The 13,096-nt window shown below is 46.1% G+C and overlaps 1 protein-coding gene across 1 annotated transcript in view; it reads left to right on the top strand.

The window, feature by feature from the left end:
* SAXO4 (stabilizer of axonemal microtubules 4) overlaps positions 1–13,096 on the top strand; it is a 53,321-nt gene that overhangs the window by 21,131 nt on the left and 19,094 nt on the right. Inside the window, exons 6-12 of the mRNA XM_060262014.1 lie at positions 4,021–4,115; positions 4,863–4,922; positions 5,080–5,166; positions 5,521–5,649; positions 5,757–5,851; positions 6,231–6,395; positions 6,543–6,630. Coding sequence (XP_060117997.1) covers positions 4,021–4,115; positions 4,863–4,922; positions 5,080–5,166; positions 5,521–5,649; positions 5,757–5,851; positions 6,231–6,395; positions 6,543–6,630 — 719 coding nt within the window. The remainder of the gene's footprint in view (positions 1–4,020; positions 4,116–4,862; positions 4,923–5,079; positions 5,167–5,520; positions 5,650–5,756; positions 5,852–6,230; positions 6,396–6,542; positions 6,631–13,096) is intronic.

The raw sequence follows: 13,096 nt of genomic DNA, 5'->3' as shown, positions 1-13,096 counted from the left end.
GGCTCTTGAAGTCCCCACCAGAGAAGGCATTTGTCTGTTTAAACCACTTCTTCAAGCCAAGCCAGCCAGTGGCTTGGAGAATGCATTTAAAGTTCGTAGCTTTCTTTCCACCTCTCTCTCTCCCTCCCCACCTATTTTCCTTCCTTCCTTCTCTCAGACATCTGACAGTTGTGTCTGGTGGCTCTCACACATCTGACATTTATTCTATTTGGCTCTTATGTTAAGCCAGTTTGGGCACCCCTGCCCTAATGGACCCCATCTAACTCCCTCCCTAAAACTGCAGAAACACCTGCAAGGAATTTTCCTCTGTGTGTTGTGCTTGCGGGCTGCATTGTGGTTCCACCTCTCCCCCCACATCAGAATTTCAAAGGTGCCCACGAGCTCAAAAAGGCTGGAGTGTCTCTCTGAAGGAGGCCCAGTTAGGGTTGCCAGGTTTGGGTTGGTAAATACCTGGAGATTTGGGGGAAGGAGCCTGAGTTTGAGGAGAGAAGGAGCTTCAATGAGATATGACTCCAGAGCCTCATGCGTGGGGTGAGGGAGCACACGTGCCCACAGAGAGGGCTCCAAGTGCCGCCTCTGGCACCCATGCCATAGGTTTGCCACCACTGACCTAGAGTATGAGAGACTTTCAGGAAGAAAGAAAGTAAACAACTCATATCTCCTCAGTTTTCCCAATTTTAAAATGTGTTGCTAAGTTCTGTTTTTTAAATGTTGAGAAAGCTAAAGAAGAAGAAGAAGAAGATATTGGATTTATATCCCGCCCTCCACTCCAAAGAGTCTCAGAGCGGCTCACAATCTCCTTTACCTTCCTCCCCCACAACAGACACCCTGTGAGGTGGGTGGGGCTGGAGAGGGCTCTCACAGCAGCTGCCCTTTCAAGGACAACCTCTGCCAGAGCTGTGGCTGACCCAAGGCCATGCTAGCAGGTGCAAGTGGGGGAGTGGGGAATCAAACCCGGTTCTCCCAGATAAGAGTCCGCACACTTAACCACTACACCAAACTGGCTCTCCAGTCTGGGCCAAATCCAGATCATAAGTAACTTTTAGATGAATTCATTAAAATCCATTCATATCAGTATTTTCACCTACAAGCATTCAAAAATAATGAAATAGTTTTAGAAATTTTCAGATGAAAATGTAGGTTGGAGTTTTTGTTTTGTTCTTCTATCAGGTTCTTTTAGCTGGTCTTTTTATTTCAGGGGCCCTAATATTTAAGCCTCCATCAACAGTTTGGAAAGTTAGAAGTATTTTATAATAGAGACTGATTTTCTCATCTAACAAGCTGGAGTCTAAAAAATCTAAACCACTGCAGAATTTTTTTATAACATCATAACAGTTGCAAACTACTGTAAAAGTTTTCTATTTGCTTGGATTTCTTGCGACAGCCTGTCACATTAATTCTTACAGCTCTGGATGTACGAGTCACTCTTCTACCTGAAAATACATGAACATTTAAAGTGTCAGTGAAAATCCACACTGGTCTTTCAATGATGACATCTGTAAACTCTGGAATCCTGCAGTTCCCCAGCCTACTTTTCAAGCCCGATAGATGCGTTTATCATTTTTCACATTATAGTTGTATGCATTTTATAGAAGACACAGTGGGTACTGAAGATGTATCCCTGTCTTTCTGTCATCCTTCTGTCCTCACATTTGCGATGTAATTTTCAGAATGTGTTGGAGTTTTATTGAGAGAGACATGCAATGGCTCCGAGGCTAAAAGCCTGCTAGGGTTGTGGGGATCTAACTCATTGGAGGAGCACACTTTTATTAGGCTGATTCTGCACTAAGGTTGCTTCAGGGCAAGCTTCCATTTCTCCCCGGAGCAAGCTGGCGATTTCGCACCAGCTGCTCCGCGCTGCCATTTTGCCCCTGGACAACCTGCGATTTGCCACGGAGCAGTATAAACCTGTTTTTTCAGGTTTACGCTGCTCCATGGCAAATCGTGGGTTGCCTTGGGGCAAAATGGTAGTGTGGAGCAGCTGGTGCGAAATTGCCAGCCTGCTCTGAGAAGAAATGGAAGCCTGCCCTGGAGCAACCTTAGTGCGGAATCAGCCTTAGTATATAAGAATCCCTGGCCATGGTCCCCCAAGATAACAAGAAAGTGTCCCTCACCTACCCATGATAAAAACAGAGATTTTATGATGGAACAAGCACACAGGGCTGGTTCTAGAGGGGGCAGTGGGGGTAGCTTGCCCCCAGTGCCGCCTGGGGCGGACGCCAAGTTGGGCATTCACAGGAGGGCAGGTGGGGGAGAGCAAGCCAGCAGATTGAGAGGTAGATCAGGGGTGCAGGGCTGGTTTCCCATCTCTCTGCCTTCCAGAGAGGAGGTAAAAGGAGCCGATCTTCCTCCTTCAGGCTGGCAGGGTCTTAGATCGGCTCCTTTTACTTCCTCTCTGCAAGGCAGAGAGACGAGGAAAAGAGCCTCCTGCTTCCAATCTTCCACCCCTCCCAATGGGGAGGCAGCCCCCGGGCTTCCATGCCCTCAGTTTAAATGAGGAGGGGGAGGGAGATCGCTTGCCTTTGCCCTGACCCTGCGAGGCCTTTGCCCTGAAGCCTGGGAAGAGGGCAACGGCAAGCGATCTGCCTCCCCCTCCCCATTTAAACAGCCCATGGGATGTTTACATGGGGAGGGAAGCCAGGAGGCTTGTCTTTGCCACCTCCCCGCTGTAAAGTTCTACATGGGAACAGTTAGCTCCCTACTTGACACTGCTGCTGTTGCAGGTCTCATAATCTTCATCATGTTGGGTAGAGAGTGTTTTGTCTCTGTGAGTGCTATATGACTGAATTGTTGCCTGCAGAGAGACAAGAGAACCATTCTAGCACGGGAACGCAGCACTGTATATAGTTGGCCCAGTTTAAGAGTCTTCTAGTTCAGTTGTTACCATACTGTAATCAAATAAAAAGAGCTATGATCACTGCAATCGCATGTCTTCTATGCATTGAACCCACTATATTATACAGAGTTAAACCACTCTACCACACTGCCATGCAGAGCTACCCTTCAATCTGTCTGCTCTTTTACTGAGGCAGACCCAGAGTCTCCTCTCCCTGAACTCCTGTGTTCCCCTCCAACACTCCATCCCCCTCCCCCAGCCCAGACTGGATACTAGAGCAGCACTGAGTGCCTGTTTTCCCCTTCAGCAGCAGGACAATTAAGGTTCCTGTTGTGTCTAGAGTCCTGAAGAGAGTTCTCAGTAAAGGACCTGAGACCACAAAGTGTCCTCCTTATATCTGTTGTTTTCCTGGGCTTCTTGCTGTTGTGTAAAATGTTCTGTTTTCGCAGTGTGCCCACTGGTCCACCACCCAACTTCCTGACTGTGGACCCTAGTTTTCTACATACAGGAGACAGTGATGAAACCCTGAACTGAGCCCCTGCTCCTGGTGCTTTGCTGTGATTGCTTGCTGAGGCAGAACCCTATTCCCTTCCCCTGTGGGCCTTTGTCAGTGTATGTGTTTGTGTGTGTGTGTGGGGGGGGGGGTGCTCTTCATTGACTGCAATGAGAATGATACTATTTACACCAAATGCTAGCTCTGGAGGCATGAGAGACTTCTAAGTGTGCATTGGATTTAGTTTAAGTTCTAGTCTTATGCCGCCTCCTATCTCTGCCCAATTCTCCCCCACTCCCATGCTGGTGACATCCTGTACTCTGGCGGTAGCTCACTGCAAAGTCAGTGGCATCCTTTTGCCCTGCTAGCACAGTCAGGTGAGCAGCCCTCTTGTCACCACCTCCGCAGATCAGCACTTGCATTTTTACAATTCTGTGTAACTTTTCATGCTTAGAGCATGAATACTGAAATAAAAGACCCGGAATACTTTGCTTTTCCTTACCAGTGCCTGCTGTATTCCTTAGCAACAGCTAATAGGATAATGACAACTGTACAGCAAGCTAGCAAACTGATGGCTGTCCATGCTGGCTCATTCTTGTACTGTGTTATTTAGCTGCTTGTTTTTACGGAGATCTGCTTTCTCTTCTGTGTGTGCCCTTTCTGTTTTCATGTTCTGTCTCTCTCCCTACAGATCTCCTGCAGAAGAAAACCATTGGAGCCAAGGAAGAGACTGGATTCACTGAAGGCTGTCTCAGTAATCCCATTATAGACAAACCACTGTCTCAGGTGGATGTTCTGCAGTTCTTGCCAAGACCCGACCTTAGTATTACACTAGCGTGTTATAAAAGAATGGAGCCCTGGCAAAACTGACGTCTTTGCAGTGGTATAGTTGCTGGATAGGTTGGACAGTCTATCATTCCTGACTCACATATCATAAGACAGGAACAGAGAGAGCAGTTCACAAACGTACCTTTCAAGAATCTCTCACTGTGCAGAACATTCTTACATTAGTTAGGAAAGGTTTTTAAATAGCTTATTTTAACTGGATGAGCTTGAAAAGATCCTATCTCGTAACTTCTATCTCAGATTGACCTCTCAACAATCAAGTCTTTGCCAAAAGCTGTTTTCTGTCCTAATACAGGATTTATGAGAAAAATGTTTCCAAGTGGCAAGCCCTGGAGTATAGCTCCCCAGAGGTTTCCATACATTGTCATATAACCTGGCCCTGTTCTTCATTTTTAACTTTTAAGTGGGGTCAACATGAAGAGCCACATTTTGGTATTCTTTTTTGTGGATTTAGACATGAATGGATTTCAAAGTATCGCACATGAGTCCATGCAGTTTTCTTGTAGCAGCGATGGGCCTCCATGGGATTCAGCACCAGATACCATACCAGGCGTGTCACCTGACTCCCTGCCTCTTGCTTCTCCCCCCCACCCCTTCATACCTTTCAGTAGAAGCTCTAATGGAAAAGCTATGCCATGCTGCCTATGTGTATCCCTCTAAATCTCAGTATTGTTTCCCATTTTGCAGAGCAGCAATCCAGGGGTCAGCATTATGAAAACAGATTATCAGCCATCTTCCTTCCCACAGGTAAGAAGGGCTCACATCAGGAGATAGTCTGTGATGAACAGATGAAGGGGTGTGCTTTGCCTGCCATGAGCCATTCTTCCTCTCCAACATTCCCCTCCTGATACTGTTTGTGCACACTGCATCCCACCTGTATTATGCCATGATATTCTCCTGACAGGGTGACGAATTCTTGCCAGTCCTTTCTAAAGGCTCTGAGAGGGGGTCTGGATTCAGCAGACAGAAGGGCCTTTTCCTTGGTACTCCAGTAAGTGGCACGCCCCTATTCACCCTGCTCCCCCCAGTGTATTCCTACTGCTTTTTTTATACTAGTTTCACTTCCTATAGCAGCTCTTTCCCTGCCTGTGTCTCATTTTCCTTCATCCATATCCAAATCTATCTTCTGTGACCTGCTTTTTCCATCCTTCCTACATCTGTGTCCAAGAGATGCTTTCCCCTACTGGCTTGCTCCTCTTCCTACTATCCATAGTTACTTAAATCTCTCTTTTCCCCCTCACTCTCATCCCTTTCCTCCCTGTCACACTGCAGCTCTGCCTTCTCTCCTTCACTGTCTCCCAGCATTGCTTGCTTGCTTGCTTATCAGCCCCTTCATTCTTTACAGCCTTCATCTGAGCCCCAAGAACGTCCACCTGGTACAGAGGCGCCCATGAGCCATACTCAGTTCCAAGGGCTTCAGCAGCAACCTCAGACACAGAACAACCTTTTAGGACGGGAACATGTGGGTAGCAAGGTATACCTGAATTACAGCCTGATGACTTTATTCATAATCCATAGGGCTGTACATGCTGCTCTTGTGGCCCTAGGTTCATAGCTCTTTCCTTGATCCTCTTCATACAGGAACTATCAGGATTCAGCATCAATAACCTTAGTCATGTGACACCTCCCTATGATCCAGAATTGCCCAGCAGGTTCCTGACCAGCTATAACTCCAAGTGAGTTTGGTACTAGTAACTGCTACATTAGGTCAGTAAGTTTCTGCTAGGTCTTGTCTTGTGAAGGCATCTGCTTCCTATCCACCAGGGAAAGTATGCTTTGTGTATGTGGGCCTAGACCGTTCCATGCAGATTCTTCAAGGGGTAAAGGTGGTGGGAGCATTGAGACAGCAATACTTGGTGGTGGGTTTATGAAGTATGGGAGGTATATATAGCAAAAGATATTCAGATTTTACAGCAAACAACAGAATTGCAGTTTCTTCAGGGCCTTGGCCATATAGTAGATGGTAGGAGCTGTGTATACCTGATTCGTTGGAGAGAGGGAGGTTGTAGGTAGGTTCACTCAGGCACACAGTAATCCTTCCCTTCCCTTTTTTAGGTTTTATGAGAACATTCCAAAGGGAGTAGACAGGGAAGGCTGGACACGAGGAGGGATCCAGCCTCAGCAAGCAGGTGGCTTTGCTACCAACAACCATGTCACTGACTTAGGCACTGATCCCAATGCTACAGAAACCTTGAGGCGTGTTCATCCTCATGTTGGCAGGTAATGCTTCTTGGTAGGGTGTGCCATAGATGTTCTTCCCTGTGCTTCACTTGCTGTGGCCCTTTGGCCCTCTGGTGCTCTTCCTTCTCACCTCTCTCCAGCTGTCCTCTGCTTTCTTTTGTAATGCTTTCTTCTCTTCCACTGCAGGACAATCACAACAGTTGATCCGTTCTATCGTGACTCTCCCCACGATCGTCAATTCGCTGCTCTCCATCAGACAACTGTCCCCAATTAAGTAAGCAGAATGGCTCATTCCAACTTAACCTTTCAGGATGGCAGTTCTCAGGATGTCCATGGAACTGTCCAAGAGACAAGTACAGGGGAGTATTTTTGTGTTGTGCTTTCTTTGGCCTTGGCTGTTCAAGAGGTGATGTCTAGAGCTTCTCAGAACCAACTATGAGTTCCTGTTCCAGGAATTCAGGCGGACAGTGCTTTTTTCTATATGTGAAACAAAATGATGCGAACCCTTTATATATCTATGGTGCAGCATCATTTGGAAAACTAGGTACCCCAAAAAGGATATTAGAGAAGGAAAAAATGCAAAATGGGGCAAGCCAAATGATCAAGGGCTTGGAGCACCTTTTCTAGGAGGAAAGGTAAGGATTTTTCAGTTTAGAAAAAAAAAAGATGATTAACAAGAGGACACGATAAGAGGTTTATAAAGTTAACCCTGGGATACAGAAAATGAAGAGAGGGAACATATTCTCTCTCTTCCATTATACTGGAACTCAGAAGTACCTGATGAAGTCGATGGACAATAGAGTAATAAGTAATTAAATGGGAAGATCACTGCCAGTAGATATAGTGATGGGCACCAACACAAACGGCTTTTAAAAGGGATTAGATAGATCCATGGAGAATGATGATTAAAGCGAACTTCCATATCCAGAAGCACTACAATTCTGATTCGAGTACTAAGAGGCAACATCTGGGAATGTCTTAGCTTCTATGTCCAGTTTGTTGGCTCTTTGGAACAACTGGTTGGCCACTGTATGAAACAGAATGATGGGACTAGTTGATCCCTGGTCTGATGCAGAGCCGGATTTACATATTTTTTGAGGAGGGCAAAACCAAAAAATGGCACCCCCACTCAAAAAATGGGAGGCAGGTGATCTGCCTCCCCCTCCCTATGTAAACATCCCGTGGGGTGTTTACACGGGGAGGGAAGCCAGGAGGCTTGCTTTGCCGCCTCCCTGCCTTGCGGGGAGAGGGCAAAGGCAAGCAATCGGCCTCCCCCTCCCCATTCGAACACCCCATGGGGTGTTTACATGGGCAGGTTAGTGACTCCAAGGGCTGCCTTTGCCTTCTCCCCACCATGCAGGGAGAGGGCAAAGGCAAGCGATCTGCCTCCCCCTCCCCATTTAAAAACCCCGTGGGGTGTTTACATGGGCAGGGAAGCCCAGGGGCCTGCCTTTGCCCTCTCCCCACTCTCCAAAGGCATCCCCCGGGCTTCCCTGCCCATGTAAACACTCCATGGGGTATTTAAATGGAGAGGGGAAGGCAGATTGCTTGCCTTTGCCCTCTCCCCGTGAGGCGGGGAGAGGGCAAAGGCAGCTCCCAGGTTTCGGGGTAAAGGCCTCACGGGGACAGGGCAAAGGCAAGCGATCTTGCCTTTTTCCCCTTTCTCAGAATTCAAGAACTCGTGGGCATTCAATGAAATTGCTGAGCAGAAGGGTTAGAACGGATAAAAGGAAGTACTTCTTCACCCAAAGGGTGATTAACATGTGGAATTCACGGCCACAGGACGTGGTGGTGGCTACAAGCATAGCCAACTTCAAGAGGGGTTTGGATAAAAATATGAAGCAGAGGTCCATCAGTGGCTATTAGCCACAGCACATTATTGGAACAGTCTGGGGCAGTGATGCTCTGTATTCTTGGTGCTGGGGGGGGGGGCAAAGTGGAAGGGCTTCTAGCCCCACTTGTGAACCTCCTTTTTTTTTTGGTCACTGTATGACACAGTGTTGGACTGGATGGGCCACTGGCCTGATCCAACATGGCTTCTCTTATGTTCTTATGATCTGCCTCCCCCTCCCCATTTAAACACCCCGTGGAGTGTTTACATGGGCAGGGAAGCCCCGGGTCTGCCTTTGCCCTCTCCCTGCTTTGCGGAGAGAGGGCAAAGGCAGGCGATCTGCCTCCCCCTCCCCATTAGGAGGGGAGGAAGATCAGAAGCAGAAGGCTCTTTTCCCCGCCTCTCTACCTTGCAGAAAGGAGGTAAAAGGAGCAGATCTAAGACCCCACCAGCCTGAGGGAAGCAGATCAGCTCCTTTTATCTCCTCTCTGGAAGGCAGAGAGGCGAGAAACCAGCCCAGCACCCCTGATCTACCTCCCAATCTGCTGGCTTGCTCCCCCCACCTACCCTCTCGGGAGCGCCCAATTTGGCACCCCTCCCCCCGCAGTGCCAGGGGCAAGCTACCCCCACTGCCCCCCTAGATCTGGTCCTGGTCTGATGCAGAAGAATTCTTAACAATAAGAATTCCTGTTCTTAATATTCTCCCAGGCCCTTCTTTATCCAAGGAAGAGGTGGATATATGCCTTTTGCCATTTTAGGGTAAGGGAAATCAGAGGCCGTTGAGAAGCATAAAGACCACTTTCACACATTCTTACTGATTTTTCTAAAGCTGCTCAATTATTGACTCTGTCTGCCTCTTTGCAGCCTCTGCTCTGAATGGGATACTGCTGTGATGTCTTCAGGCCTCAGGTCAACATCCCCCTGTTGAGGAAGAAGCACCAATGCTGGTGCTGCCACCAAATACCTCACCTGAAAAACTGCAGCGTCTTAAAGAAATTAAAGAATAGTTCTTTCTGCCATGTAAATAATACATTCCAATAAATGCGGAAAAAAATGTTGAGGCAGGAAGGTGATGGCTTTTATGAAAAATATGTGGAAACTTCAAAAGGTACCCAGAATCAGAAGCAGAGGAGGTAGTGACCCCGGGGGGCCTGACCTGTACTGTATGCACAGTTTAGCAAGGTTGCATTTGCTTCCCACTCTTGTCCACTCTTGCCTAGTATCATCAGTATCTTTCTCCATACGGTGGATATGCCTCTTATCTGGCCATATGATAACCAGGTTGCAAAACTCTAAGATCTGTTCCACATCCTATCAGGATACCACCACTTTCCTGTTCTACTATCTCTATCTGTGATGGATACACTCAGCTCCCAATAACTGTAAAAGTTGCTTGATTCTACAATCAGTTTGTGATGCAGAGTGAAAGCCCACTCATTAAAGGTCATATCTGGGATAATGTCCTGTTCCTAGTATTATTCCTTAGTATTTTCTTTTTAAGTAATAGTATTTGCCTTGTGGCAGCAGCATCAAGGTTCCCCCCCCCCCCCCTTGACCTCAGCATGAATGAAAATGCTCAACACAGAGACAGTGGGATCCTTTGTACCTCTACTGAGTGTGATAAAGTACCGTGTAATAAGAGTTCCATGTGGTCTTTTGTGCTGTGATACACAAATTCACCCACCTACATTCTCAGTAGGACGCTGCTGCTTTCATGCATTGTGCACTAAACATTCACACAGTTGGAAGTACAGTGTATGGTGTGAAGTGGTAGGAAGTGTGTGCAGAACTGGTGTTCCCAGTATCCTTTAATGATGCAACCCATTCAAAAAGCAGATTTCCTGTAGCCTCAAATAGAGCAGGCCCATTCACACACACATTACCCTCCTCACCATCACATGAGATGATCCATGGATGTTTTTCAGCGCTTTGGTATCTCATCTCCTGCAGGTGTAATGCACACCATCACAACTCTTGTTCTCAGCTTTATGTCCACTAATAATAGGTGCCACAGTTATCCAGCCTTCCTTTTTTCCATTTCTCACATTTCTCTCTGTGGATGAGCTTTCATTCCTAGTGAATGTTTTATGAACTGATGGCACAGGCTGCTCTGACACTAACAAACACACACACACACACACCCTTCTCCATACCACAGACAGCAGCTTCATTTCTAGCAGTTTTATGCAGTGTGGCATGCAATCAGCTTTTCACTGAGCCAGGAGTGTGCTAACGCACTTGAAGTCTTACACAAACTGAAAGGAGGAGAGTGGCTTGAGAGGTGTCTACCCTTTTACTGAACAAATCCTCTGCTATTGTCTTAGAACTTCTCTTGCTCTTAGCTGATATATAAAATGCATGTTTGGGCTGACATTGAAAGAATCTGCATCTGCAAACTGGGATGTTTCAAAGATGCGGCAAAAGAAGCAATTGGTGGGCATGTGTCCCCCCCCTCCCCATGGATATATATGGAGTAAAAGAGCTAGCTTGGCTGAGAATTGCAACAGTTTTATTTTTTAAACAACCAAAGGGATAAGGAAGCATTTTGAGGTGCCATCTAATAAAATCCTTTCTCCATTCAAGGTGTTGTTGTGCTGTCTCTTTGCCTCAAGATAGAATTCTAGCATCACGAGCAACCACTTTCTTTGTCTAGTGGGTTTGGGCGCAATGGAAATGCTCCCTTATTACAAATCCTTTGCTTCAAATCTTTCTTTTGTCCTCCCCCCGATTTCCCCCCCCCCCCAATTTCTGAGATTTTTAAATAATTATTTCTCTGATGACATCTCTTTCCTTTCCCAGTGAAGCGAGTGCCATCTTCTTCAAAGTCTCACCTTGTAAGCTATTTCCTACCATTGGACTGTCTATCAGCTCTCGGGATCTTTTAATGTGCACCTGATATGAAAACCTATTTGAAGTGGGCTCTCAGCAGAGGGGCTCATCTCTTCTATCTCCCATAATCCTGGCTTTTCCATCTTTGCATACACCCTGCAGAATCACAGTCTCTGCCATGCTGTTCTCTTACATATCTAATTTGCTGCCTGAATCTTTCTCTCTGCTTTCTCCCTCCCACTGAATATCTGTGTTTGTATTTCCCCAGATGGATTAGCTGAGTTTTCCGATGAGAAGCAGTCCATGCTGTTACTTAAGTGAGGAAGGGGTTGTCCCAAAATGTGTTTCTTTCTACACGTGGGTGGATGTGGAGGTGTGCTTTTTTGGAAGTTTGTTTATACTGGGTGACAGTGGTGGTTCCTGAGCAATGGACCCTTGTTTTATGGTTATCTATCCCAGAGGCAATGTTAGTTTGAAAAGAGCCCTTGGATGTGCATCAGATCTGAAACATCAGTTGGTAACTGACTCCATGCAAGACAGAAAAAAACAACATATTGTTCTGGAAAAAGAATCCCCATCACCTTTACAACCATCTGGAGTGAGACTAATTCAGAGTGAGTGTCACTCATGACGCTTGATATATATAAGACTGAGGGGGAGTTGGTACCAAAATAACTAGCCTCCCAGCGGGGATACATTGAGGGAGTTACTCAGGATCAGGAAAGTGCAGAGCTGATTATTTGCTCATTCTATGTGTTTGTGGAGGATTTGCTTGCTGGGGAAGCCAGTACAGAGACTCTCTAGGAGGATAGACCCATCACTGAAGGAGCCTTTTCTGGATTTGGAGACTTCACATATCATAACAATATTAATTTATATATATTCATGTATATTAGGTAGGTGTAGGAGGTCTTTTATTTATTTTTCTTGTGACTTAAGGGATACTTTTTATGCCATAAAGGTTGTCTGGCTAAGAAGCTTTTATGGCATGTCATATGATTTTTGCAACAAGAAGCTGGGAGATATAAATATGTTAGCCTGTTCTTCATCTTCTATGGGCACCCCCAAAGTGATGTCCACAAACCAGGGGCCCATGCGCTTCTTCACCAGAGCAAAGAACCAGTCCTGACTTTCCACTGTAGAGATCAGCCATTTGGAGGCAGTGGCCTCCATCAGAAGAGGATGCTTGGCTTGGGGTCCTCTAATGCTTTGTTGAACTTCCAGTATTTTGTGATTGGACCTAGCCCATGGCAGCCATTTTGTGACAACGCTCAATACAAAAGCTGTCCACAGATTCAACAAGGGAACTCCTGATCTACTGTGCCATAGTGGTCCCATGCCTTTCATTAGCAATACTGATAAGTTAAGGCACTCATGAATATGGCAGCTCTTGTTGTGAAGGAAGCTTTAAATGCTGTGTACTCCACTCATTCACATCCTGGTCAGTCTAGTGTCAGATAATTAATTGTGCCCAGATCATTAATTTTTAAGTACAAACATTGGACCTCTATCACCTTTAAGACCAAATGTATGGTGTATGCTAATTTGTTGCTCACCCTCTACCTATATGTATGGACTAGTAACTTCCATTTCATTGTATCTGAGGAAGTGTGTGTGCACATAAAAGCTTATACCTTGAATTAAATGTTGTTGGTCTTAAAGGTGCCACTGGACTCAAACTTTGTTTTGCTGCTTCAGACCAACATGGCTACCTACTTGATTGGACCTATATGCATGCTCCCACGTCTGGGATGGGTCCAGCTGCAAAGCACTGATTTCAAATTACAGAGGCTTCATGTTGAACTGGGTCAGGTGGACGCCAATGCCATACTTAGAAAGTATTCACAAAATGTACTCAGGTCTGGAAGAGCAATTTTCTCTAGGCTTCTCACTATCGTATTTGTGCTAACAATATTAGTTTGGTATTCGCATAACTAACCTATGAATGCCTCAGGATGGGAATTTTACCGCTCTGTGTTTATTGTGTTTATTCAGAAGTAAATCCCACTAATATGGAATTATACCCATGTGATTTGGTACAAAATTGGGTGTCTTGAGAATAAGGGCTGCTTTTTTGCCC

The sequence above is a fragment of the Heteronotia binoei genome, chromosome 21 (assembly GCF_032191835.1).
Source record: "Heteronotia binoei isolate CCM8104 ecotype False Entrance Well chromosome 21, APGP_CSIRO_Hbin_v1, whole genome shotgun sequence".
In the NCBI taxonomy this organism is placed as follows: domain Eukaryota; kingdom Metazoa; phylum Chordata; class Lepidosauria; order Squamata; family Gekkonidae; genus Heteronotia; species Heteronotia binoei.
Note: the sequence above shows the minus strand (reverse complement) of the source record. Positions and strands in the feature narration are given on the sequence as shown.